The 27,899-nt window shown below is 36.5% G+C and overlaps 1 protein-coding gene across 2 annotated transcripts in view; it reads right to left on the minus strand.

The window, feature by feature from the left end:
* Positions 1-25,808, minus strand: part of mirr (iroquois-class homeodomain protein mirror) — a 157,079-nt gene extending 131,271 nt beyond the window's left edge. Inside the window, exon 1 of one of the 2 annotated variants that reach the window (XM_034983538.2) lies at positions 25,594-25,808. In XM_034983538.2, the coding sequence (XP_034839429.1) occupies positions 25,594-25,635 (42 nt within the window). In that variant the 5' untranslated portion in view covers positions 25,636-25,808. The remainder of the gene's footprint in view (positions 1-25,593) is intronic. The other variant, XM_069508701.1, reaches the window with a different exon arrangement.
* Positions 25,809-27,899: the final 2,091 nt, after the last annotated feature.

The following is a 27,899-nucleotide window of genomic DNA, read 5'->3' on the forward strand; positions in this document are numbered from 1 at the left end:
TTGAATATCACTTGCTTTAACGGTAAAGGAAAACATCGTGAGGAAACCTGCATAGGTACCTGAGAGTTCTCCATAATGATCTCAAAGGTGTGTGAAGTCTACCAATCCGCACATGACCAGCATGGTAGACTATGGCCAAGAACCTTCTCGATGATGCAGAGAGTATAAACGTTATAATTATAACAGTAACTAAACAAAGTGTACATACCTGCCGCTGATAGTATACTATGATTATAGTCACGATAATACCTTCCCAATCTATACTCAGATCTACTTGAACACCTATTAGTACTAATATAGAGACATATGTATATATCGATGGACATTGAAAAGGGCGTTACGATTCATATCCGTGCATAGAATCAGACGTCTAAACTCGCAACCGTTTTTAGATTATCAGATAAAATTTAATTTAGACAAAATCATTATGTTATATTCTACGATAATCAAAGAAGATAATTTTTTTCTGATCCTTACAAAGCACCGATATTAAACCTAGAAGATACCTATACCTTTATCTATAAATAATACCTATTGTAAAAAGAGTTGTAAGTATATGTAACTGATCTATCAATGCACAGTTTAAATCGATGGCGTTAAAAATTTAATTGTTAGGTTTTTTTAATTTTTTTATTGAGATACAAGTTAGCCCTTGACTGCAATCTTACCTGGTGGTAAGTGATGATGCAGGCTAAGATAGAAGAAGGGCTAACCTGGAAGGGGTATTGCAGTTCTTATTAAACCCACGCCCGCCCCTTTGGTTTCTACATGACATCGTACCGGGAGGCTATAACACTTGGCAGCACTGCTTTGCCGGTGGACATCTTTGACATATTCCACGTCATACGTCCGATTTGAATCCGAGGCACATCCGAGATATTCTCACGGATGACGGAGAGAACTCGGATAACGGAAGTCGGAGCTAGTGCGTAAACAAATAGTTCTATGCCTACTTCGGAACGTATTTTCACGGACTCGGATCGGATGAGTGTGTGATCGCTCTAAGGGCCCCGTATAAAAGCCAGTCATTACTCAAGTTAGGTAGGTCTATACTACATACGTACATGAAAATGGGTATTTAAAGAAATAAAATTAAAATCTCGAAATACGTTTTCGCGATTTTCAGCAATTCTCCCCAAAATAAAAAAAAAAAAAAAAAAAAAAAAAAAAAAAAAAAAAAAAAAAAAAAAAAATTCCAAAATGTTCAATTGAGCGAAGCCACGCCAGGTTCGCTTGTAAGTATTAAAGAAGATATAGATAATATTATTAAGACGTAATAAGTAGCCGACAAAACCAATAATCGGCTAATTGAATTTCTTTTGATGTTCCTTTATCGATATTATCGATTTTTTATCGATGTCGATTAATACGCAGCTATAGTACACAATTTTGATGGATAATGATTGTAATAATGTGGGTCGATCTTATCTCGACTACCTGTAAATTGTATTAAATTCGAGCCGCTTCGAACAAAACACACAAAAAATGCTACAATAGTTTTCGAGTAGGTAAGTCTCTTCTCATCCTTAAACTGACTGACTGTTTGATCTATCGACGCACAGCTAAAACTACTGGACGGATCGGGCTGAAATTTGGCATGCAGATAGCTATTATGACGTAGACATCCGCTAAGAAAGGATTTTTAAAAATTCAACCCCTAAGATGAATAAACCAGTTTTCTTTCTTTCTTTCTTTCTTCTAACGGCGGTTACGTTCCGAGTCCGTGAAAATACGTTCCTTTTGTTTTGTATGGGAGCTTATGACATATTATGTCGTAGATAATCAGTGGTAAGTATTCTCACGGATGACGAATAGAATTCGGATGACGGAAGTGCAGTGCGTAATCGCCGTAAAGGGGTAAAATAGGTTTTCGAAATTTGGCTAGTCTATGCGGACGTGGTCGAAGACGAATAAAATGTACCTTTAGAATGACATTTCGCCTTTGTAGAGCGTTGTCTCCGTCACTCATACCTACTGTATGTGACGTTTTGTAGGTCTCAACGACAGAGGCAATGCTTTACAAAACCGGTAGGTACCTATCTCTTTCTAAATGTCGACGTATGTTTTCTGCTGCGTACAGTAAATCGGCTAACGGTTTTGAATCCGCAGTTATTTCAGTAATAGCGGTCGATTAGTAGGTATCGACAGCGCACAATAAAGTCCTGGTCGGTAATAGCACGGGATGTTTTGCATTGCCACAGCTTTAATGGCCCCATATTCGATAATTCAATATAACGTTAACGCTCGTACCAATGAAACATGTGTACGAATGGTGCAGCTTTTATTGACACTGAGTTCTGGAATTAAGGGCTTGATTGATACAGCTTATTCTATTTTAAAGTCTGCCTCATTGGTCTATCGACTAGCTCATTCAGCTCATTCAGCTGTATAGGTTTTAGGATTCGAATTTTGAAATGGACCGAAAAAGTTTTTAAATTGTTTATTAGGTAGCTACAGTACACTACAAGTCGCGATGGCAATCGGAGTATGAGACAGTGGGACGCCCCGCACACCCGCACGTCTACCGCGCTCGCCCGCACCGGGTTCACGCGGGGGCTGTGTGAGTGTGATGACATATGGATCCGAGACATGGTCGCTAATTATGGGCCTCATAAGAAAGCTCAGAGTCACTCAGCGGGCGATGAAGAGAGCTATGCTTGGAGTTTCTCTACAGTCAACGTGATCAACTCAGAAATGAGGAGATCCGTAAGAGAACTAGAGTAACCGACATAGCTCAACGGGCTGCGAAGCTGAAGTGGCAATGGACAGGGCACATAGTTCGTAAAACCGATAGATATTGGAGTCCCAAGGTACTGGAATGGCGACCTCGCACCGGAAGACGCAGTGTTGGAAGACCCCCCCACTAGGTGGACGTCCGACATCAGACGAGTCGCAGGGAGCCGCTAGGCAGGCGTATCTTTGATTTCATGTCACCCCTAGCCTTAATATTTGACAGAATGATATCGATTTAGGATCAAAACCGAGTGTCCTCCCTCTAATTCACACTGGTTATAGTGTTTGCAAAAATAAAATTTGCGTTTCACAATAAAATCCGCCCAATAACTGGATAAATCCGCACAAATCCAGACATTTGGTAACCTTTAACACGTCGTTTCAGCCGCCATACGAGTGTGAGCCGACGTGCGTGCCCATACATCGCGCACACATCCCGTGGGCGCAACACGCCACTAATTGTCAAACACATGTAATTTAGTTCACATAATATTGTGAAACATGTGTATTTCACTTGGCTACATTATCTGTTGACGTGCGATCGATACTTAACGAAAGATCTGCCATGGAACTGTCGACGTCTGGTCGTTTCTTGAACGAAATATCACTATGGTTTCGGCTATACTATTTAAAGCCGACGAGTTTAATATTGTTTGTTTTCAAAGGACATTGGGTCCACAATTAGCGACTAGTGGCAGTAGATGCCGTAGATCGTCGAGCTGGGAGACTCATATGCAAAGATTCTCCTCACTGGTGAGAAAAGACGCCCTAAGCACGTCCTTAACGATCCCGACGATCAAATCATAAACGACAATACTCCCTATCTCGTAGGGCTACACAACTCAACCTTACTAACGATTTCTAACGTCACCCGGACGTGGACTCAAGCCACGGCCTCGGAGGCCTACGGACTAACCAATAGTCAACAGTCAGTCACCCCCCGACCTCACCCCGATTTCTTCGAGCCCTAGGCAGAGCTTCGCGCTCGCCACCCCTCCCGGTGACGCTGTTGCGAACGGTAGGGCCTACGCAGCATAGTCAATCCGAAACAACGCACTGGTGAAACCTCAGACTCCAAATCTAAACACATGTAATTTAGTTCACATAATATTGTCAAACATGTGTACTTCACTTGGCTACATTATCTGTTGACATGTGATGCGATGGAACTGTCGACGTCTGGTCGTTACTTCAACGAAATATCACTGATTTTGGCCAAAGATACCTTTGTAATGCCTATTCAAAGTCGCCGAGTTTCTTATTGCTCTTTCTCAGAGGATATTGGCTCTGCTGCGGGCTAACTAGCGGCTCTAGATGCCATTGATTATCGAGCTAGGTAAAAATGATTAAATAAGCAATGCATTTGACCTGACTTCGCGACGAGCATCGCCATGTCCATGAACATGTCGTGCAGCTCGCGGATGGACGTCCGCCAGCGTTTGCTTCGCCTGCTGCGTCTCCATGACCTTTATAGGCAAAGACTCTCTTCTACTGGCGAAACTTCAGTCTTGATCACTGCCGTAAGGTTGCCGGCATAACGGTGTGTCATAGGATATTCTATTTCGGAGAGTATGCTCGGGAGTTTTTCGATCTTTTTGATATTTTGGGACCATACTCCAAGACGCCAAACGAGTTCCCATCATTATGTCGTCGGCATTTCATCTACACACACAAAATTCTTTGCGTCTTCATTCCCCATACGCTTGGCTAAGATTTGGAATTGGTACCTTCTCTTCCGCGATTTGTGTTTTATACCAATTACACTCTGGGTATCAGGGTTGCGAAACTGAAGTGGCAATGGATGGGGCACATAGTTCGATGAACTGATAGACGTTGGGGACCCAAGGTGGTGGAATGGCGACGTTGGCAGACCGCCACTAGGACAATATCAAGCGAGTCTGCGGGAGTCGCTGCAGCAGGACCGCGGCACGTGAAGGGCCTTACAAGAGACCTCCCTATGTCCAGCGGTGGACGTCTATCGGTTGACGACGAAGATGTATTTTATAGTTCTTATAAAGATCAGACTTGGTACCTACTTAGAAAATATTCCTTATAGCATCTTTAGGTATAAAAATCTTCTTAGCAGCGTTTTTGAAACTTAATCACTGTATCTTAATTTACATAAATTTGATTTTGGATGACCGAAATGAACTTGCCTAAAAAGTTTCTACCTACAATATACCTTTTATAAACATCAAAAAATATACTTATTTTATTTTAATACAGGTATATATGTATCTACATGAGTAATTTTGTAATATAGCGTGTTTTTGAAAAATATTTTAATTTAAAATTCTCAAGATTTAAGTAGTCACTTCCGACATGGGTTTGCTTAATTGTGTGTTTTCCTTATTACAATGTTATTCTCTTGCTTTAAATAAGTAATTACCTACTTAAAATAAAACAAGTCTTTTCTTTTTTAATAACCTTAATAACTGTTATTAAGACTCTAAATTATACCTAAGCAACTTTAACTCAATCTGTACTAATATTATAAAACTAAAGTGTCTGTCTGTGTGTAACCTTTTCACAGCCAGTCCGTTAAAGATACAGACATAGCTTGCATCCTTGCATCCTGGAGAACGGCATGGGCTACTTTTTATCCCGGAAAATGAAGAGTTGCCACAGGGTTTTTAAAAACCTAAATCAACGCGGATAAATTCGCGGGTAGCATATTCGCTAAATGTGTTTCTGATCGTAAATCTCGAGAACAGCTGAACCGATTTCGCTAATTCTTTTTTTATATTTTTTGAAGTACGAGGATGGTTCTTACGGAGAGAAAAATTTTAAAAATTTGAATCGACTGTTAGGCGGAACGAAGTTCGCCGTGCAGCTAGTTTTGAATATTTTAGTTTAAAACTATTTAAATAAACTATCTAATAGGTAGGTCTTTCATATTATGATGCGTGCGTTTTGCGAAGACAAAGCAGTCTGTGTTTGGTGATGATGGTGATGATGGTGATGATAGGTAAGTAGGTACTTAGGTAGGTATATACAGATTATACAATCTCAATCTAATTTCAATGGACAACTAATAAATATCAAGTGTACATAAAATCTAGGTATACACTGAATTATAAATTATTCACTCTTTTAGATTATGACTAGCTTAATATGCTCGCGACTTCGTCTGCGTGGACTACACAAAACTTCTATTTCACCCCCTTAGGGGTTGAATTTTCAAACATCCTTTCTTAGCGGATGCTTACGTCATAATAGCTATCTGCATGCCAAATTTCAGCCTGAGCCTGAGCTGTGCGTTGATGAATCGGTCAGGCAGTCAGTCAGTCACCTTTTCCTTGTATATATTACGATGTACACTAAATAAAAATAAGATACACCGTTGAACTTGACCAAATTCAAACAGGTTTCTCAGGGTTTCTCATGTAAAAAAAGAAAAGTAACAAAACGTGTCATACAACAGGCGGAAGAAAAGTTATTGTTTAAAAAAAATCGAAAGTGAATCGATATCGTAAGTCGACCTGTATCGATATCGAGACGAGAATGAGCCCAATGAGATCGGCTTTCCCTAATCAGATAGGTACATAATTTTTTTTTGAAATTTTAATTATTTTTTCGAAGCAGCTTTTTACCTAAAGGCTACCATATTGAGTGCATTCAATGAATCTATACTATCTACATGTAGGTAATACTAGAGTATTCCTAACTAGATCTACTATCCAATCCAATCCATCAGCCTGTTTGCGTCCACTGTTGGACATAGGCCTTGCCTCCTCATCCATCCGCTCCCCACCACCTTCTTCAGGTCATCGGTCCAGCGGGCTGGGGTTCGTCGTTCAGCGCGCTATGGAGCGAGCTATGTTGGGTATCACTCTCAGGGATAAAATCCGGAACGAGCAAATTCGCAGAAGAACAAAAGCGACCGACATAGCTCAAAGGATTAGCGCGCTGAAGTGGCAATGGGCAGGTCATGTCGGCCGATGGGGCAGACGTGTTCTGGAGTGGAGACCGCGTATCGGCAAGATCTACTAGGAACCTATCAATTACTTCGCGCGACGTCGTCCGTGTGGATTTAGGTATTCTAATAATCCCGTACAAAATCGATTGCCGGTATACAAAGTATCCTATAGGTACTTATTACTATCCTATACTAGCGTATGTAAATTATAAATGCAAAAGTGTATAGTCGGTTTGTCCTTCAATCACGTCGCAACGAATCGACATAATTTTTGCATGGATATAAAGCAAAGACTTGGAGCGTGGCAGCTATTTACTTTTTACCCCGAAAATTCATATTCATATTCATATTCATTTGATTTGAATTGCATATAAAATGAATATTACATATTATTATTATGTTATATATTATTATAAAGAATTCAGATTAAATTAAGAAGTTAAAGAGTCCTTACGGGTTTTTAAAAGAACTTAAATCCACGCGGACGAAGTCGCGGGCATCATAATGTACCTACTTAGTGGTTTATAAAAATATTATGGCTTTGCAAATAAAACATACAAGTCAGCTCACGGAGAACAATAGGCATCGAGTTTACTTAATTACAAATAGCTGTTTTTTACCTTTTTGAGAAAGTACTAAAATGTAAATTGCGCGTAAGTAAAAGAGGTCACAGGTAACGCTTCAGAGGCTAAACGGGAAACATTCTGAGGATTGTTCATGGCTTATTGTGGTGGTACATAATGGTGAAGCGGTGATAGCCTTTTTTTCTCGAGGGGGAAATCTTCTGAAGATACCTAATCGGGTTATGTGGGATTTCTACCCACTAAAACCCCCTCGGTAGCCCTCCTCAGCGCGTTATTGTGAGGCTCCGGGAACTCTAAAGGTACGGACAGACGTGCTCAAAAAAAGCGTGCTTTTATGCTTGCTTAATGTTAGCATGCTCATGCAACTGTTCACATTTGCCAGCAATAAGCATGCTTAAATAAACTGTAGAGTTATATGTTGTATGTTGTACTGAGTACATGCTAATAAGCAAACCCTGTTCAGACGCGCTCGGAGCACGCCCCCTTCTACCCGCGCCTCAGGTAGCATGCTCGAAAATCAAACGTCGGTTGATTTTTGAGCATGCTCGAAATAAGCATGCTCATTACATTACACACGTGCTACTAATGAGCACTTGCTCAATAAAAGCATGCTTTCGTGCTAGTAATGAGCACGTCTGTCCGTAGCTTTATGAACGTACGCCCGTGCCTCTCTCGCACGAAGTCCGTTGGAGTAAGCGGTGATTGGCGATGATAGCCCAGTGATTTTTAAGGTTCCATATCTTTAGAAAAAAATACCCGAGTACGGCACCGAGGGTTCCGTATTCAGGTATTTTTTTGACATTTTGCACGATAAATCAAAAACTACTATTAATAAAAAAAAAAATGTTTTATAATATATCTACATTCTACACGTAAAGGCTTTTTCATATGATATCCCACTTGGTATAGTTATCTTACTTTGAAATTTGGAAATACTAGTAATGTTATACATTTTTTTTAGTGATGTAACCGCAAATTCATGGTGTTCGGATTTTTCCCTCTAGGTAAGTATACTTGTGCTATAAGACCTACCTACCTGCCAAATTTCATTATATTAGGACAACGGGAAGTACCCTATAGGTTTTCTTGACAGACACAACGGGCGGACAGACGGACAAAGTGATCCTATAAGGGTTCCTTTTTTTTTGAGATACTTACGGAACTCTAATAAAATAATGAAGTGACTTTAATATATCCATGCCTGCTCATAAAATGAACTACCTAATAACATTATGTAAGTAGTTAGGTACATTGTATTTGAAATGAATATCATTTATTCCTTATTTTACAAATAGTTGAAGACAAAACTGTAATTAATATTTAAAATGAATTTAATTACATCTGTACAGAACATAACTAATTTGCATAATATATGTTAGCATTTGTGTAGGACGTACCTGGGTATCATAATATTATACATATTATATTATGTTAATTATTACTAAAGTCGCTTTCCGTCCGGCATCGAATCGATAATTAATTAGTTATGATTTAAAAGTGTTATCAATCAAATAATGAAATGTTCCTACTAGTGATGTAACGAATATCATATTTTGGACATTTGCGAATGCGAATGCTTATATTCAGTTTTTGTTTAAATTTGGCGCCATTTGTCTATGGCTTGGTGACTTTGGCGGCAGTCCCGTTACCAAATGATAAAGATAAGACTTAAGGTTCGTACGCACCTGAGCGGCGCGGCGCGGCGCTTCAGTTCGACTGCAGAACGCGTCACCTCAGGCCGCTCGACGGTGCCTACCGCACTACAACTTCAGTACGCGGCACCTCGCGTCACTTGCGCGTCACTTTTATACCCGTTCGCGTACGAGCGCGAAGCGCCGCGCCGCGCCGCTGGGTATGTCGCACTAGCGTCACTGCACTGCGCGTCGCTTCGCTGCGCTTCAAAATATTCTCTCCAACCGTGCCGCGCGGCAACGCGCGGTGAAGCGCTGTGCAGCGCCGCTCTAGTGCGATATGCGCCATACAAAATGATAGAAATGATATTTTCAAGCTCTGTGCCGCGACGTGCAGCTCGCTGAAGCGCCGCGCCGCGCCGCTCAGGTGCGTACGAACCTTTATAATGTTATTACGAGGTTAAGTTACTTTTTATTACATCAAGAAATATAAGACAATAATGGATTTTGTTTATTAACCAACTATTAGATACATCAAAAAATCCATACTAATATTATAAATGCGAAAGTGTCTGTCTGTCTGCTAGCTTTTCACGGCTTAACCGTTCAACCGATTTTGACGAAATTTGGTACAAATATAGCATGCATTCCGGGGAAGGATATAGGCTTATCCCGGAAAAATGAAGAGTTTCCACAGGATTTATAAAAACCTAAATCCACGCGGACGAAGTCGCGGGCATCATCTAGTATAGTATATTCGCAGTAATTTCGCGGAATGCGAATATGCAAAAATATGCGAATGCGAATATTCGATACATCACTAGTTCCTACGCATATTATATTAAAGTAACTTCACCTAAACTTCCTTAAACTTTTCCATAAAAAATATCCCTGTTATATGCAACAGAACCCTTCTTTACTTTGAATAATGCTCTAATATATTTATCTTCACCAAATCGTACAATCCCGTTTCACACATCAAAAAGGACTAGTCACAACATCATTTGTACAAAATGCAAACAGATAAATCGTCGCTTATATATTATACTATTGTAGTAAAGCACACAAAACATGTTTGGGCGAACGTCATATTTAAAAGTAATAAATATTAAGAACAATTCCTGCGGACCGGTGCGAGAAGACAATGAGATCATCCCTCTTTGGATATAAAGGGATGCTGATGTGCCAGAGCATATCTCGTAAGTCGTAAGGGTGTGCGCCCAACGCAATTTGTGATGCATCGTTGCGAAGCTATAGCTAATTTTAACTGAATTAAAAAGGGGTTATGAATTTTGCAGTCTATGATTGTTCGATAGAATGTGATTTCGGCTTTGTAGAGCGTTTTCTCTGTCACTCATACCTATGTGACGTTTTGTCGACGACAGAGGCAACGCTCTACGAAACCGCTATCTCTTTCTAAAGGTCGATGTACAATATTTCCTGCCAGCCATTATTTTTGTCTACTATTTAATATTTAAAATTATTGTAAATAAACTACATTTTACTAATTCTAGGTCTGTATTATTTATGTAATGTGTACACCTATTAGGGGTTCTTACTTAGTTCCTGATCTATTGTTTTTATATTTGGAGACTTTATAGTCACAACCTATTTTGTGTGCCTTTTCAATAAAATAAAATAGACTCATATGTTCAGTGTTATAATTATTGATATGGCTAGGCTTCGTATGTTTGTATATACATATGTATTTCGTTCATATTTATGTGGAATTTATGGAGTCTGTGTGTTCATCCCACACACAAACACACACACACATTCACACTCACACATACACACACATGCATATGTTGTGAATTACCTACTAGGTATTTTTACTATTAAATTGACATTGATTTCATATTATTATATTGTAAAGCTTGCTTAAATTATTTGGTCTCTTCAAACGTACTGTTATAATAAATAACTGTTTTTTAAGTAATCTGTTAAACAAAATTGTAATCCTATTTGGCCTTATTTTAACTCTGATATTATGTAAAATTATATAATCTGTTAACGCTGTTGATTACAAATAATTGAATAAAATAAAAAAAATCAGTTTCGGCAGTAAAAATAACGAATATCCATATTATTAGTGTGTGTCATTCTTTCTGTGTTACCTTTTCACTGCTCACGGGATTTTGAAAACCTACTTATATCCACGCGGAGGAAGTCGCAGGTAAATCAAGTCTGTAATATATTATGTTGCACAACATTTCGGTGGACAACCGCCCTTATCTATTGTAATTCCTACCCCTATTTTGAGGCAGTTTTATTCAATTATAGCTCCTATTATTGGGACATTGAGAATTAGATAAACAGGGGTGGATTAGATGGCGGCCATGAATTTTATAATACAGTAGTTATTTGGTTTGCTGCGTGATGAAGGGGAGGACGCACAATGGGGAATTTATCAATCATTCTAAATTAATTACACTATAATTTGTATCCGTTGACTTTTAGTGTGGTCTTTACCTTATACATTAAGTTTTGTTACCTTTGCATATAGGTTTACGCACAGGTATTATTTCATTACATAGAGCCTCGATAGCTGAACGGTTAAAGGAGCGGACTGAAAACCGAATGGTGATCGGTTCAAACCCCACCCGTTGCACTATTGTCGTACCCACACCTAGCACAAGCTTTACGCTCAATTGACGGGGAAAGGGGAATATTAGTCAGCATGATAAACTTGGCTAATATTCTTTAAAAAAAAATTATAAACAACCCCAACTTCGCTCGAGTAGAACTTTTAAAAATCGGTGGGGGTATGGAATGAATACCTACACATATTATAGCGAAAGTGTTTGTTTGTTGGTTTGTCATTCAATCACGTCGCAAAGGAGCAACGGATCGACGTGATTTTTTTATGGGTACCTACCTATACTTAGAACTGGAAAGTGACATAGGATTCTTTTTGTACAGGAAAATCAAACAGTTTCTAAGCGATTTATTAAAAACCTAAATCCACGAGAACGAAGTGGCGGGCATCATCTGTTTTACAATAATTCTGAAACACGCACTTTTTGTTTTCACTTTTTTACAACCCATTATCGTGTTTTAGTCTCGTCTGGTGACAGAAGAGCTATCTCATTTTATGCAAAAAGAAACAGTCTTGCTGTCGAGCGCAGAAATGCAGCCAGTATTCTTGGCACCATTCCACGCGGGAATGATTTTTTACAGTAAGAACCCAATTAGATAAGGCTAGCTTTGAGTTTTATTGAAACATTTTCAATTAAAATAAATTAAATTTTAAAACTTTTTAGAGAGGTAGGTATACCAAGTTATATATGCTAACAAAAGTTTAAAAGACGAGTGATTGAATGGTGCTTTTTGTACATGTTTTGGACCTAATAAAAACTACGACAGAAACTGTATGGCATAAAACGTACGGTTTTAGAGGCCATTCTTCTACTTAATATAAAAACGCGCTGTGAAAGCAATGAGTACCTACCGTCAAACGTCGCGTTGTAAAGAACATAAAATAAAACGTAGCTATATAAGTCCCGCAAATTGCTAATGCGCGTGGCCGCCATTTTAGTGACATATTTTAACTTAAATATCATCAAATGACGTCATTTCGATGTTAATGAGACATGGTTCCAGCGCAATAGCAAATGCGGGACTTATACGTACGGGAGTTTCTCTACGGTGCTCTACGATCAAATTATTCAAATTAATTTAGAACCGAGTTTCAGAACTAATACAAAGAAACTGGATCAGTCAACATTCAAATAACGACTACCACCTAGTATATGTCTATAAAAGGAAAAGCTGACTGACTGACTGATCTATCAACGCACAGCTCAAACACAGATCGGACTGAAATTTGGCATACAGGTAGCTATTATAACGTAGACATCCGCTGAGAAAGGAATTTTGAAAATTCAACCCCTAAGGGGGTTTTGTTTAGTTCACGCGGAAGAAGTCGCGGGCATAAGCTAGTCATAATATCAGTAGGTACACACAATAATATGATTGTATATTTTTACGATAACAACAAAATGGCATTGTCACGATTATTCTACTGATAGCTACACGATTATAAATCAACTTACCTACCTACTTATGTTACATTTTATCTTAGACGCCTACTTCATTCGTGTAATAATTAACCTAATAAAATCAATCAAGTGCGAGTCCGACTCGCACACGGAGGGTTCCGTACCACCGTACAAGATATAACACTATGTACCTACATTTTATTTTATTTTAATTTGCATGGCGGCCATTTTGTTTTTTTAACTTGTTGTGGTAGAGGCAAATACATACTCTGTGAAAATTTCAAGTCTCTACCTATCTCGGATCGTGACAGACAGACAGACGGACGGATAGAAGGACGAACAGGTAGACGGACAGACGGATTGACAGGAGGCTTAGTTACGGCACATTATGTCCCGTTGGCACCCTTTGGGTACGGAACCCAAGAAATCGTAATAAACCTACTTAATTGCACAAAACATACAGGTGACAATATTTTAGGTACGACTTGATATCTTTTTGAATTATTATCAATTCGTAAAATATTTTTTGTGAAATTACATCGAAACGGAAACTCTAGAGATACGAGAATTACATTAGTGGACAAGCTTTTATCTTTAGGAAGAAGGTGAATTTTAAAAATGTATTTTTAGGGTTCCGTACTAGAGTGGTAAAAAAGAACCCATAATAATATGGTGTTTGGATCTGTCCTTTTCTTAGCGGATGCCTACGTCATTATAGCTGTCTGCATGCCAAATTTCAATCCGATCCGTCCAGTAGTTTGAGCTGTGCGTTGATATGTAGATCAGTCAATCACCTTTTCCTTTTATATATTTAGATATAATGGTAATACATAATTAATTTCGTAAACTTAAAACTAAAGCTACGAGGGTTCCAAACGCGCCCAGGTCTGAAAAGAGCCCACAACAAACTCAGCCGGGTATTCTTTTTATTAACACCACTTTACAAAATCCGCAAAAAACTTACTTTTGCAGTATTTGTTTTTGAAACGGTTGATTTATTTATTTCTTTTCAAGCTACGGAACCCTCGGTCTCTGCTGGAATGTGACCCGCACTTAGCCGTTTTTTTAGAATGTGTAATTACATAATTAATTTTGTGCGAGGCACTAACTTCCGGTTATACTTTTCAACAGTAATGTAATATTATAAATTAAAATACTGTTAGCTTATACTTTGATAGCTTCATACGAATATAATGTAAATGTTAAATTAAAATGATTGATTGAAAGAGTTGGAGACAGTTCTAGCCATTGACTTATACTTACATTACCTACTTCGTATGGATAGGGCCATTGAACAAACAAAATGGCACCGATTCAGTGGTGCTTTAGCACCAATGCAACCTCAGTGACGTCTGGATTTCAAACGGGTCGTTCATTAGTATTTAAGAGGTGGCGCTGATTTATTTGGTTCCAAAACCGTGAAAATTTTGTTCTCTTGGGCATATCTTGTCATTTATATCGATGGTTCCGGCAGAGTTACCTGGAGTGAAGTGGAAACTCTCGGTTTGATCGTGAATCGACATCTGTCAAATATTAGGCTAGAGGTGACGTGAAATCATTGATATACCTACCTATTCGTTTCAAAGGCTACTTAGCTTATCTAGTCTACCTACATTGGACGCCTACTTATATTCACTCTTGTTTTGAAGATATCCGGATTCAATTTATCATGCTGACTAATATTCCCCTTTTCCCTCCAATCAAGTGTAAAGCTTGTGCTAGGAGTAGGTACGACAATAGTGCAACAGGTGGGGTTTCAACCGGTGAACTTTCGGTTTTCAGTTAGCTCCTTTAACCGTTGAGCTATCGAGGCTCTTATTGGCCTCTTTCACATATAAAACAAAATTGTCTTCTTTCTCGAATACTTAGTAGGTATTCTGTTAAAGAACGAGTATAGAATATAATAGAATATATTTTTTATTCAAGTAGACTTATTACAAGTGCTTTTGAATCGTTAACTAGTTTAATTTACCACTGGTTCGGAATGCCGTTCCTACCGAGAAGAACCAGCAAGAAACTCGGCGGTTGGTCTTTTCAAGAGATCAATTTACAATATTATTATACCATACCTACTGTACAAGCAATTGCAACCCCGTGCATTGCTGGAGCGAGTCAAATCCAAGCTTTCTTATCATTTACATAGTCTTCCACTGGGGCCGATTCTCTAGTACACAATCTCTAAACTAAACTAAATTTACAGGTCTAAGTCTAGTGCTTTCCTTTTCCGCAAGCAACATTATGAAAGGGATAGCAATAGATTTAGACGTGATATTTTAGTTTAGTTTAGAGATTGTGTACAAAGGAATTAGCCACATTGTATAATATTATTTAAACTCTTTACCACCATTCGCGTTAATTACATACCTACGCAACAAACATGCCAGTACATTATTTTAGTAGGCGCTATCTTCAAGTGTTTATTAATAAAATATTAGACAGCCCAGTCGAGTTTATTTGTCAACAGATAAAAGTTTATTAAATTTCCGCGCTGTGTTAATAATGTTAGTTTTATCAGCGAGTCCATTTAGGGGGTATATTAAAATGGTGAATTACGTTAATAAAGATAATAATATGGAATTGCCGCGTGCGTGCCGGGCGCGATCTACTTTCGTTATCTACGAGATAAGGTCGGAGGAGGGCCGGACTCCCTTCGGAGGGGATTATCCTCATTATTTCTTATTTTCGGCTTTAGCTCCTCGCACCGACTGCTGCCCGATGTCGTTACATTGTGAGCGGTCAATCGTCCGTCTGTCTGCGTCTAAAGGCGTTTAAGCCCTGCTAATAAAAGCGCACTCACACTCAATTACGGCTTTTATCAATTCTTCTACGCTCACCGTAAGGAGACGATATTTTGAACCTTGCTTATTTTTTAGAGTTCTGCTTCTGTGCTTGAAAAAGGAAAAAAGGATCACTTCGTTGACTATCTGTCTGTCTGTCGTGTCTGTCAAGAAAAGGAAATCAAAACACGACAGACAGACATAGGTACAATGAAGTTATCCTGTACGGGGTTCTTTTCCTTTTCAGGTACGGAACACAAAAAAAAATCAAAAAAGAAAAAATGAGCGAATTTCGGACAGGTAGGTAAAGCTTACTTAGTGAACATTTTATGGCCGAATTCAGGTTTTGTTTTATGCTGGGATGTGCTAATTATGGCCCAAATCAAGGTCTTTTGGTAAGTAGGTAGGTACCGCGCTTTTACGACCGTACGCGAAGTAGTAAAATGTGTTTATACCCTTTTTTATATAGATTGCAGATATCGTTGTTACAAGCTCAAACATTTGTTATGGTTATTATTTTTGGCTGTGATAGCGTAGTGGTTAGGACGTCCGCCTTCTAATCGGAGGTCGGGGGTTCGATCCTGAGCACGCACCTCTATAACTTTTCGGAGTCACGTGCGTTTTAATTAATTTAATATCACTTGCTTTAACGGTGATGGAAAACATCGTGAGGAAACCTGCATGCCTGAGAGTTCTCCATGTTCGCAAAGGTGTGTGAAGTTTGCCAATCCGCATTGGGCCAGCGTGACAGACTATGGCCTAAGCTCTTCTCACTCTGAGAGGAGACCCGTGCTCAGTAGTGGGCCGGTAATGGGTTGATCTGATAATTAGGTAGGACTAGTTAGCTAGGTATACTTACCTAACTACTAGTCTAAATATATAAAAGGAAAAGGTGACCGACTAACTGACTGACTGATATATCAAACTACTGAACGGATCGGGCTGAAATTTGGCATGCAGATAGCTACTATGACGTAGGCATCCGCTAAGAAAGGATTTTTGAAAATTCAACCACTAATGGGGTGAAATAGGGGTTTGAAATGTGTGTAGTCCACGCGGACAAAGTCGCGAGCATAAGCTAGATAGTTTATAAACATGTGCATAAAAAAGTACAAATAGCCAAGTGAAGTTAAAAAGTTTAAATAAGTAGCTACCTAGTCACCGATAAAATATTTGCCTCTACAAAAAAAATCGGCCAAGTGCGAGTCAGGCTCGCGCGACGAGGGTTCCGTACCTACTACAATCGTATTTTTTCGACATTTTGCATGGTAATTCAAAACTATGATGCATAAAAATAAATAAAAATCTGTTTTAGAATGTACGGGTGAAGGCCTTTCATATGATATCCCACTTGATATAGTTATCATACTTCGAAAATTGAAAATACCAATTATTGGTTTATGACCACAATTAAATTTCAGGTAGGTTGGTCTTATAGCAGACATTCGGGGAAAAATCTAAAAACTGTGAATTTGTGGTGACATCACAAAAGGTAGATCTTATAGCTGACATTTGGGGAAAAATCTGAAAACCGTGACTTTAGGATTAGATCACACAAAATAAATTAAATTGTGGTCATGAACTAATAATTAGTATTTTCAATTTTCGAAGTGAGTGACTATATCAAGTGGGGTATCATATGAAAGGTCTTCACCTGTACATTCTAAAACAGATTTTTATTTATTTTTATGCATCATAGTTTTTGAATTATCGTGCAAAATGTCGAAAAAATACGACTGTAGTACGGAACCCTCATTGCGCGAGCCTGACTCGCACTTGGCCGGTTTTTTTATTTCTTTTGAGGTACGGAACCCTAAAAAGCAATCGACTTCAACCAGGCAATTTCTTGTCGTATAAATCACTTACAAGACAATTTTCTTGTCTGTTAAGTTACTTAGGTTTTATTTTTAAAACACTAGTATGTAATTACTAGGTAGGTTTGCATACACGGGATAATTAATGGGGTGGACTCGGACTTAATTAGGTAAGTACTGTGCACATGGTATTTATAGTACAACACCTCACAAAGGTGCCGCAACTTAGGTAGGTACCTAGGTACTGAGTTTACCTACTAATAGCATGTGAAAAATCACGGGAAAAGCCTTTCCATATAATGTAACATGAAAATGAAAATGACAACATTTTTAGGGTTCCGTACCTCAAAAGGAAAAACGGAACCCTTATAGGATCACTTTGTCGTCTGTCTGTCTGTATGTCTGTCTGTCGGTCTGTCAAGAAACCTACAGGGTACTTCCCGTTGACCTAGAATCATGAAATTTGGCAGGTAGGTAGGTCTTATAGCAGACATTCGGGGTAAAATCTAAAAACTGTGAATTTGTGGTTACATCACAAAAAAAATATGCGATAGAATAGACGCAGGTTTTATTTAGACAGTTTATACCCCTGATCTATTTTAGCTCATTTTTGAGCAATTTTAATCTTTTTAAATTTTAACCTAATTTTTACTTAAAATTTTACTTAAAAAATTATTTATACTAAATTGTAGAAACTTTTCTGTTTAATTAAATTAGAAGACAACACACAGTTCTAAGTCAGACAAGTTCTAAAACTTCCTCAGCCGAGTTTTTGGATATACTTACCTATTAAAGGAGATTGACCATAAAATCTAGGAGAGCGAACAACTAATTATCCAGTTACATATTTAGTATTTAGCTCATACTTAGTTGGTCTACATTATTCCAGTGCTGCTATAATGTTAACCATCCCTTATTTTTTTTTTTTTTTTTTTTATTTAAAGTGAAAGTTATACCCCACACTGTTAGACCAAAGCACTAGACAAAAACTGAGAATGGTGTTTGCCATTTGCAGCCCAAATGGACCGTAGTCTGTGCTAGGGCTGACAAATATTAATTATGAACAAAGGATACAAATAACTCCAAATAATATGCCCCGTATTTTTTCACTACACCGTTATTATATTTCAGGGAATCAATTTATATTAGGACAGCAGGAATAAATTAAACGAGTAACACAAAAGAATCACATAAAGAAATCACTAACATGATGTGTTCACATGCTCTCGCGTCCAGCTGTGCGACTGACACGCTCGTCTGCACAACCCGGCCAAATGTACCTACTATGTTAAACATATTTACATACCTACCTAGTTCTCGCTTGTCATAGTTCTTAATAGCATGCTAATTCGATAAGACTGATATTAAGTATTTCCGATGATAATAAAAGTTCAAATCAAATCAAATCAAACATTATTTATTGTACATGTGGGTATTTATATACAGTTGTTACAATTATTAAAGTTATAGGTAGGTATACCTAACCTAACTTGTAAGTAATATACCACTGTATTTCTTTTATATAAGACTAGCTTATGCTATTGCTATGAATTTCAAACCCCTATATTTCCCCCTCAGGGGTTGAATTTTCAAAAATCCTTTCTAAGCGGATGTCTACGTCATAATAGCTTTTTGCATGCCAAATTTGAGCCCAATCATTCCAGTAGTTTGAGCTGTGCGTTGATAGATCAGTCAGCCAGTCAGTCAGTCACCTTTTCGTTTTATATATCTATAGATGATAATAAAAGTTGTGCCTAACTAAGTAATATGCCACTGTGTTTCTTTATATAAGATTTTATTTTACTTCATCTAATTTATTTATGTTACGACATCAAGAATAAATTAATAGCATAACACAAAAGAATCACATAAAGAAATCACTAACATTTGTGTTCACAAGCTCTCGAATCCGGAGGCATCCCGCTGTGCCACCGACACGCTCGTCTGCACAACCCAGCCAAATATACTAGGTTAAACATATAATTATATTTACATAGTCCTCACTAATTATAGTGCTAGAGCATGCTAAAGTTTACTTAATTAACTATTACCATTACACTATCTTATAAATACAATAATTGACTATCAACATACCTAAATGTGAATAAATATCGATTTTTAATAGGTAAATGATCCGATTTCGACTTTGACTTAACTTTTTTTCTCTCTAGAAAACCCCGTGATATTTATATTTCAGGGTTTTTGAATATCCTATACAGCTAGACAGGTAAATGTTGATTGAAAATTTTATTATAATTTATTTTATCAAATTATTACTACCTACTTATAATAAATTATTTAGTGATTGCTCTCATGACGCCTACCCATAAGTCAGCAAATTTTGTTCCGACCTGAACTTTCACCACACTAAAAAATCCAGTTCCAGTTTTCTACGTCAACCTCAAGCTCGAGCTCCATTGACATTGACCTACGTTGACATGCTCAACTGTTTGCTTGGCGTCAGAGGAACAGAAGCATCAGAAGCGTGGAGCTTAAAGCGATGGAGATAATGCACAAGTACCTACCTATGTAGATAGAGCATGCGAATATGACTGACGACTGATATCATTTTCTATTATACCTATTAAAATATAAAAATATGTAAAAAATATGCCACTGTGTTTTCTTTACCTTAGTTAGTACCCTAGTTTCATTTTACCAAAGTTTATTCGAATAAAAAAGATTTTTTTATTTTTTATTTATTTTAGAAAATCGATGTTTATTATATGACATCATCAATTGAATAATTAATTGGGTAGGTAACACGACTGATATCATTTTCTATTATATTAAAAAATAAAAATATATGTAAAAAATATGCCACTGTGTTTTCTTTACCTAACCCTAGTTTTATTTTAGAAATCTATTTATATTATGACATCATTAATTGAATAGGTAATTAATTGGGTAGGTAACACGAAAAAAATCACATAAAGAAATTACTAACATGTGTTCACAAGCTCTCGGTATCCGGTGGTGTCCCGCTGTGCGACCGACACGCCCGTCTGCACAACCCGGCCAAATATACTATGTTAAATTGTTAAACATATTTACATAGTTCTCACTTATTATACTTAGTGCTGTAGCATGTTATTAAAACAAGACGGGCCGATAACGGCTTAACGGCTAAGAATAATTTTTATAAATTACATCACTTGATATCCTAAGAATGTATTAATTTTTCTAACTAGAGATTATAATGACAACCTATAAAAATAAACTATTTTTCTGTCGTCACATAACACTGTATCTATTATCTATAATCTTGTGATATTTAATAATAAGTTTTAAATGATATTGTGAAATGGTGATAGTAAAAAGAACACCCGGCTGAGTTTGTCTTGGCTTCTTCTTAGACCCGGGCGAGTTTGGAACCCTCGTAGCTTTACTTTTAAAACGTAATTAATTATCACCGCATTATTTACCTTACAAATTCTACAATTATTGAGAATCAAAAAATTTAGGTACAACTATTAGGTAGGTACCTATTTGAATAAACGCAAAACTTTGACCTACCAATATTGAAATTAAAAGTGTAAAAGAAATTAATGCTTTTAAATCGGTAAAACCTTGTGGATTCGAACCCAGTGACGCATAGAACTCAAGACACTGGCAGTTGCATTACCCCTTTGATGGCCAAATTTATTCTTCAGTAGACTCGAAAGGAACCCAGGCCCCAGGTTCTCCACCCCAAAAGGCCATCAGCGAGGTTCTCATATTATTTGCACCTCTTGGCCTGTTCGCCACGGGTGCCCAAAGGTCACCTGAATGAGAGATCAGCTCGACCAGGGTATCTGCACAGGTTGTATCCAAAATAAGCGATCATCCCATCTTCCAAAGAACATACCTGTGTAAATATTGTACAATACGGTATTTGACAACTAGTCAAATCAGTAGATAACTTTTTATCAAACGTCAAAACGCACACTAAGTAGGTATGCGATATTCTATGAACTACTGAAATGTGACGTCACAGCATAATGACGTACTTTTTAATTTAATGGATAATTTAAAATGGTTATTAAAACTAACAAGGAACGTGGATTTTACGTATTTTGGAAGACCTTCTATTTAATAATCACTGAGAAATAATTTATTTTTGATGTACCTAGTCAAATACCCAATTGTAAATTAATTTTTCAAAGAACACTGGAATCTAACTATGTATAGTTAGAATACAGTAATATTCTTAGATTAGTATATTGTACAAGGAACGTAAACCTTAATTATATGGTTATAATTTTATTTGTCAAAGAATACCGAAATCTAACTACAACTAGAATATACTTAGATTAGTAAAATATTAGTAAAATCCTTTGTTGTTATAATTTTTTATGCAAAATTGACGCACTAATTACTCATTCGAAAACGGGGTAAGCTTATTTTAACTTCTCAGATAGGTACGTGACTAGTAATAATCTAAACTAGTATACATATAAACTAGTAGGTAGATACATATTATACAGTAGTTTGCTATTCCACACACATGAAGCCGGGCCGATTCAGCTAGTTTATCATAAAATATCAAATAGCTATTTAATGTGTCACAAATTTAGTTAATAATGTACGAATTATAAATGAACAGTATTTTCAGTAATTTAATACGGGTGGTACAAACTACTAACCATTACAGATAGTGGCCATTAGAATGAAATATTATGTTAAATAATTATATGCCATATCTAATTTTAGCGCAATTAGGTATCTACCTATTAGTTAAAACTAACTTTCGACATCAGCGTTCAAACTTTGGTGATTTTTCCCATCCCAATCATATCCCATATAACGAAATAATTATCATATGTATTAAAATATGACTAATTAAACTCTAGAATACGTTGGGTAAAAAATAGTAAGTTAATAACGAAATGTAAATTAATCATTAAAATTTTTTTGTAGACCAACCTGTAACCAATAATAATCAAATATAAATAATAATAAAATCTGTAGAGGTTTAGTGAAGCAAAGTTGGACTAAAAAATATTTATCAATGACACTCATACCTCCTAAATGAACTTTATGTTTACATGTTTGTTTATTATACTTGAATGTTGTGTATATAAATACTCCTAGCACAAGCTTGACGCTTAGTTGGAGAGGAAATGGGAATATTTGTCATTTAACATGGCTAATATTCTTTTAAATATATATATATATATATATATTTGAATGGCAATTGGAATTATTTAAAGTTTAAAATGGCTTTAATATAATATCTGGTGGGACTCTTAAGCTACCTATTATTATTTACAACATAATATGAGACTTTATAAATATTTTGCTAAGGAGCTCCAGCAAAAAAAGCTACTAAAATATGAAAATTCATAGTTATTTTAAAGTCATATATATGCGCTTATTTACATACTTTTATTATAATCAAAATCTAATTAGTACCTAAGTGTTTGAATAATAAAGGTAATGTAGTGAAAAACTGATGATATCTGATGGAATAATCAAGAAGGAACTCAGAATAAAATATCGTAAGTTAAAATTTAATTCATCTATAATAATTGCACGAAATGCAGTAAATATATTCACTGTCTAAGTATAGTGAACTATTTTGACAGTGACTGTGGAATATAAAATTAGCATTAGGTACCTATACCTAGTGACATTATTCGATTAATACAAAGCAATCGATGCCTACCTACTTACTGACTAGCAAGCCCACAAGGTATTTTAGCACTACTTATTGTTCGAAATAGGGTGGCAGTATTTTTATTTCGACATATGAAGCTGTCAAATTAAGTACTCGAGGCAGTTATATCATATCTTAAAATAATATTATCTAGAAGTGTAAGGTCAATATTTTAAAGAAAGATATAATATAACAGCTATCGTCTTCAACTTCAAGATAAAAAACAAATATATATATAGGTGCGACAACAATACTTTACAAAAAATATCAGTGTGTATCACTAAATTTAAGAAAAAGTAGTCTTGAACCTGCAAGAAAGAGTTTGACTCCAATAAAATTAGGTCATTTACTATAAAATGTTATCTCAAAATATTACCATGGTCGGTATGTGTAACAAACGCAAAATTATTATAATCGTAATTAGATTTATGTTATATTTAATATATTACCTAAGCTTGATAAATACTACATCAAAAATAATAGCGACATGGTCATATTATAATGCTTATTATGAAAGTAGGTAATTAACTGATATCTTGATTCATGTTATTAGGAAAATATTCTTAGTGTCAAAACTTCGCGTATATTGTTTATTATTAATTGACTTCAATAATCAAAAGGAGAGGTTCCAAACAATATGATTTTAATTTTATTTGTTTGTACACTTTTTATATGTTGGTCTTATCGTAGTACAGATGGCGTTAGTAGTCCAAGAGAATGCTATTAATGCGCTCTTGATTCTGGATAGCCCCAATATTTCATAGAGTAGAGACCCAGCAGATCGATGTATGGATTGGATTGAATTGACCGTGTAAGTTCCGTAAATGAAAATTAAAACTAATTAATAATGTAATTGTATATAATACCAAAAGTGTTTCTCATTTAGGTAAAAGAAAAGCCATTAATGTTTTATATATTTTAGGTAAAAATATATAAATTATGATCAATGAGAATAATCATAGTCTCACATCAACACGTGCCGCATATCCTTATGAACAATAATAGTATAATTTATGTAATTAAGACATTTTACTTAGTACCTACCTACCTACATATTATATGTTTTATGAGAAGGGTATATCTATACCGTTGGCTTCCTAATAAAAAAGATCATAAGGTTAAAATGCAAAATTTCGCTGACTGATATATGTTTATTCAAAGTGTAACATAATCATAGTTGATTACATTTGTAGGTGGCTAACCAAATTAGGTTCTGATTGTGTATGCCTCACCTCCACTCAACATGTGTAAGCCCTGCTCAACAATACAATGATTGCATTGTTGTAAGTTGACTTTATCTGTTTTTTTCCATTTACTGCATTAATAGGGAATTCGTTTAGTTTACGACTCTACAATATGAACGACTTAGGCCGGAATGAGACGGGCCATTTTTATTAGTTTCATGTTCGATGCCAAGTTAATAAAGCTTGGTCAATTAAGCTCTTAAAGTTCTAATTCATACCTACTTAGCTTTCACTAAGGTTTGAAACGGCGCTACAATAATTAAAACTAACTTAACTTAATAAAAGATTTCAGCTGATTAATAAAACATTAATTAATAACATATAATAACGTATAAATAACATATAGGTAGGTACCTATAATGTATAATTAATTGCTGAAATACATAAATTGTAACTTGTATGAGCCATAAAAAGCGAATATTTAAGTACTATACCTACCTACGTTTGGGCATTTTTCTATTTACTTACACACAATAACAAAATACTATCGTTTATTTATGAAACGTCTCTACAATGAAATTACTTAATTAATTTTGGGTAAATTTTACTTTACACTGCTTTATAGGAAAGTCATTTAAGTACGACTAGAATAAGTAGATACAATTGAAAGTTAGCTACAATGCTCAACGATACCTAATTGAATTCCATCTTCAATTAAAATTCTCTACAATAACTGAAACTAAATTATTTTTTACTCTTTTTTACTGTATATTCCCTTCCCCTGCTTGCTACACTTAAGTCGTTAATCAAGAATACCTACACGAATCGAAAATCGCTCTACATTTCTAAATCCTTTTATAAGCATCACTTGTTTTTATTATTTTTCATAACTTTTCTAGGAGATAAAACAGTAGGAATAAAGAATACAAATGTTGATAACATCTTTATGTAAGTATTGTCTGCCTTAATATGCATAAAGTACCTAACTTTACTAATATTGGACTCGTGCCAGTAAAAAATTTGGCTGAATGGATAACCTCGTAAGCGTAACAGAACCATGTCAACAAACTATACAAAAATTGTGAATTTATAAAAATCGCTTAGCAAAGGGACAATAACAACAATTTTTAAGTGGGAAGTTTATTCCTGAAACTCATCTTCACATTTACAATATGAACTCTAAATTTTAACTGACGTAACTTAGGCATTTGTTTCTACAATGCAACGTCTTAAAATTTGAAGTTCTCAAATATTATATCAGTAGTTCAGAACTATATTAGCTAGCTCTTTTTGTATAGGTCTGAGTGTTTACCTGGTTCGGAGGAGATCCACGGAAGGCGAATTGTGAGGTCATTTTGCACTACAATAAAGTGTTTAGCACGAAAAGTTCAGTCACAGAACTCACTTCACAGTTTTCGCGGGCACCGGTCCGGGTCCGGTCGCATGTCGGGTCGGGATCGATACGCGGACGGCCGCGGGTCGTCGCGGAGCGTGACGGAGCGAAGCGGGCCCGGGACGGCGCGTGGTCGCGCGCGCGGCGTTAGTGGGTAATGCGGTAGCTGCCCGCCAGGTGACGGTAATTGGCGCAGCCGTCCCGCTCTCTCCTAGCCCTCTCTGTCCCGCGCACGCACACTCGCGACCGCACACCGCCGCACACCGATGCAAACGGCTTCTTTTCACGCGTCGCCGTTTGACCCGCGCCGCAGCGATTTTTGCGGTGCGATGGGTGGCGCCCGCTGCGAGGCTGCCCCCTAGTGGGGGAAGCGTGTGGTGGGGGGAATGCACTCTTTTCTTTTTCAAAAGCTTCTCTTTCTTGTATTTTTTACGCCGGTGTCGGTATGGAGCGGTCCCCTTTATTTCATTTTATACTTATATATTGTGATAATTAACAGTGACGCGCGCGACGAGCGCCTCCGTAGTCGACTTAATGATAGCTTTGCATGTGATTAAAGGTAACCACGACTTGTCATCTTTCACTTTTTCTAATACGTCTGAGCTTTATAACGACTGATACTTAGAACTCCTCAATACAGGAGCCCAAATCACATCGTAATACACTTGAAACGGATATTTGTGATGAACGTGATAGTTGTAGGTAGGTAGAATGATTTTCACGCGATTTTAAGGTCATTCATAAAGGACCAAGGTGTTTCGATTGCAGTATTCTAGAGTTAAGTAGGTCGTTTACTTTACCTAACTATAAATAACATCAATTATTATATTTTTTATCTACAACTTAGGTAGGTACTTACCTAATATTAAATATGTCTGTCTGTAAGAATTCTTACACTAATAGGTAAAGGATTTATTTAGGTTGGTGTATTTTAGACTCAGTTGTCGTGGTCCGTTGTGTGCTCTATATTTGGTTAGGTACCTAAGTAGGTACCTACTGGGATTTCAAAAGCGTACCTATAGCAGTTTATTTATTTATTTATTTTATTTATTTATTTCCACACAAACAGAAAAAACACTTACAATATTGGTTTCTTCGTGCTCGTAAGCGCTTGGCAGTGACAGTTTTAAACGAACTTTCGTATATGTTCGTAAGTATCAACTGATACTTCTATGGGTCTATAGGTACTTATCAATGTCGTGCGTGTACTTCATGTACTTATCTACCTACACTGCAGATACTTACCTACCTAGGTACATACCTATATACTACTTATCTACCCTATAGATACCTATAGCCTTATAGGGTAGGTATATAGGTATCTACGTAGCCTATGTACCTAGAATAGTGGAAGTTACACTCATGGCACTCGATTGCAAGCTGTCAGCAAATATTTTTTTATTTCTTGCTACTTATAAAGAGCTCTACATTTCGAAGAGTTTAATAAACACTTCAATAGGTTTTTAGATACCTACCTACCTAGAGTACCTAGACACTTAACTGCATGATACCTACTTATGTATTTTACAATTTTATTTTACTTACAAAAAATAATTCATGAACAATTTTTTTTCAATTAAGAACTTGACTAAGAATAGGAATTAGGTACCTAAGTATCTACAAAAAGAACTCGTAATTAAAATACTTAACCAGCAATTTTTTCAACATAATACCTACCTAGGTATAGGTAGGTACCTAATACCTAATTACATATAATATTTGCAAATTATATTTGAAATGATCTAGGTAAGTAGGTACCTATCTAGGTATATCTACTCAGGTATACTCAGGTAAGTACCTACCTACCTTGGATCATATTATCTACCTAATTAGGTGTTCATTGGATAGGTATGTAGGTAGGTACCTACCTACTACCTACCTATATCTAGTAGAACATACCGTGTTGTGAGTAGGTAGGTACCTACTCACACAGATGAAAATGTCCCTAGGTATTTGTACCTACTTACCTACTTTGTTTTTATCTGTGACACCAACAACAAAATATAAATGCATTTTCTTTCTTTCTTACTTACCTATAGGTAATATCTACCTAAGTACCTACCTATATTCTATAAAAAGACACTTAGGAGTAAGTTTGCTTTGTAAGAAATGTTTTGTTAAATTGAACAGTATTTTTTACCTTTTAAAATTGATAAGACATCATTTTAGAAACGAATAATAAAGGTTCCTCTTAGATAAAAACCTAGGTAGGAAAAAATGTAGAG

Source organism: Maniola hyperantus, chromosome Z (genome assembly GCF_902806685.2).
Source record: "Maniola hyperantus chromosome Z, iAphHyp1.2, whole genome shotgun sequence".
Lineage (NCBI taxonomy): Eukaryota > Metazoa > Arthropoda > Insecta > Lepidoptera > Nymphalidae > Maniola > Maniola hyperantus.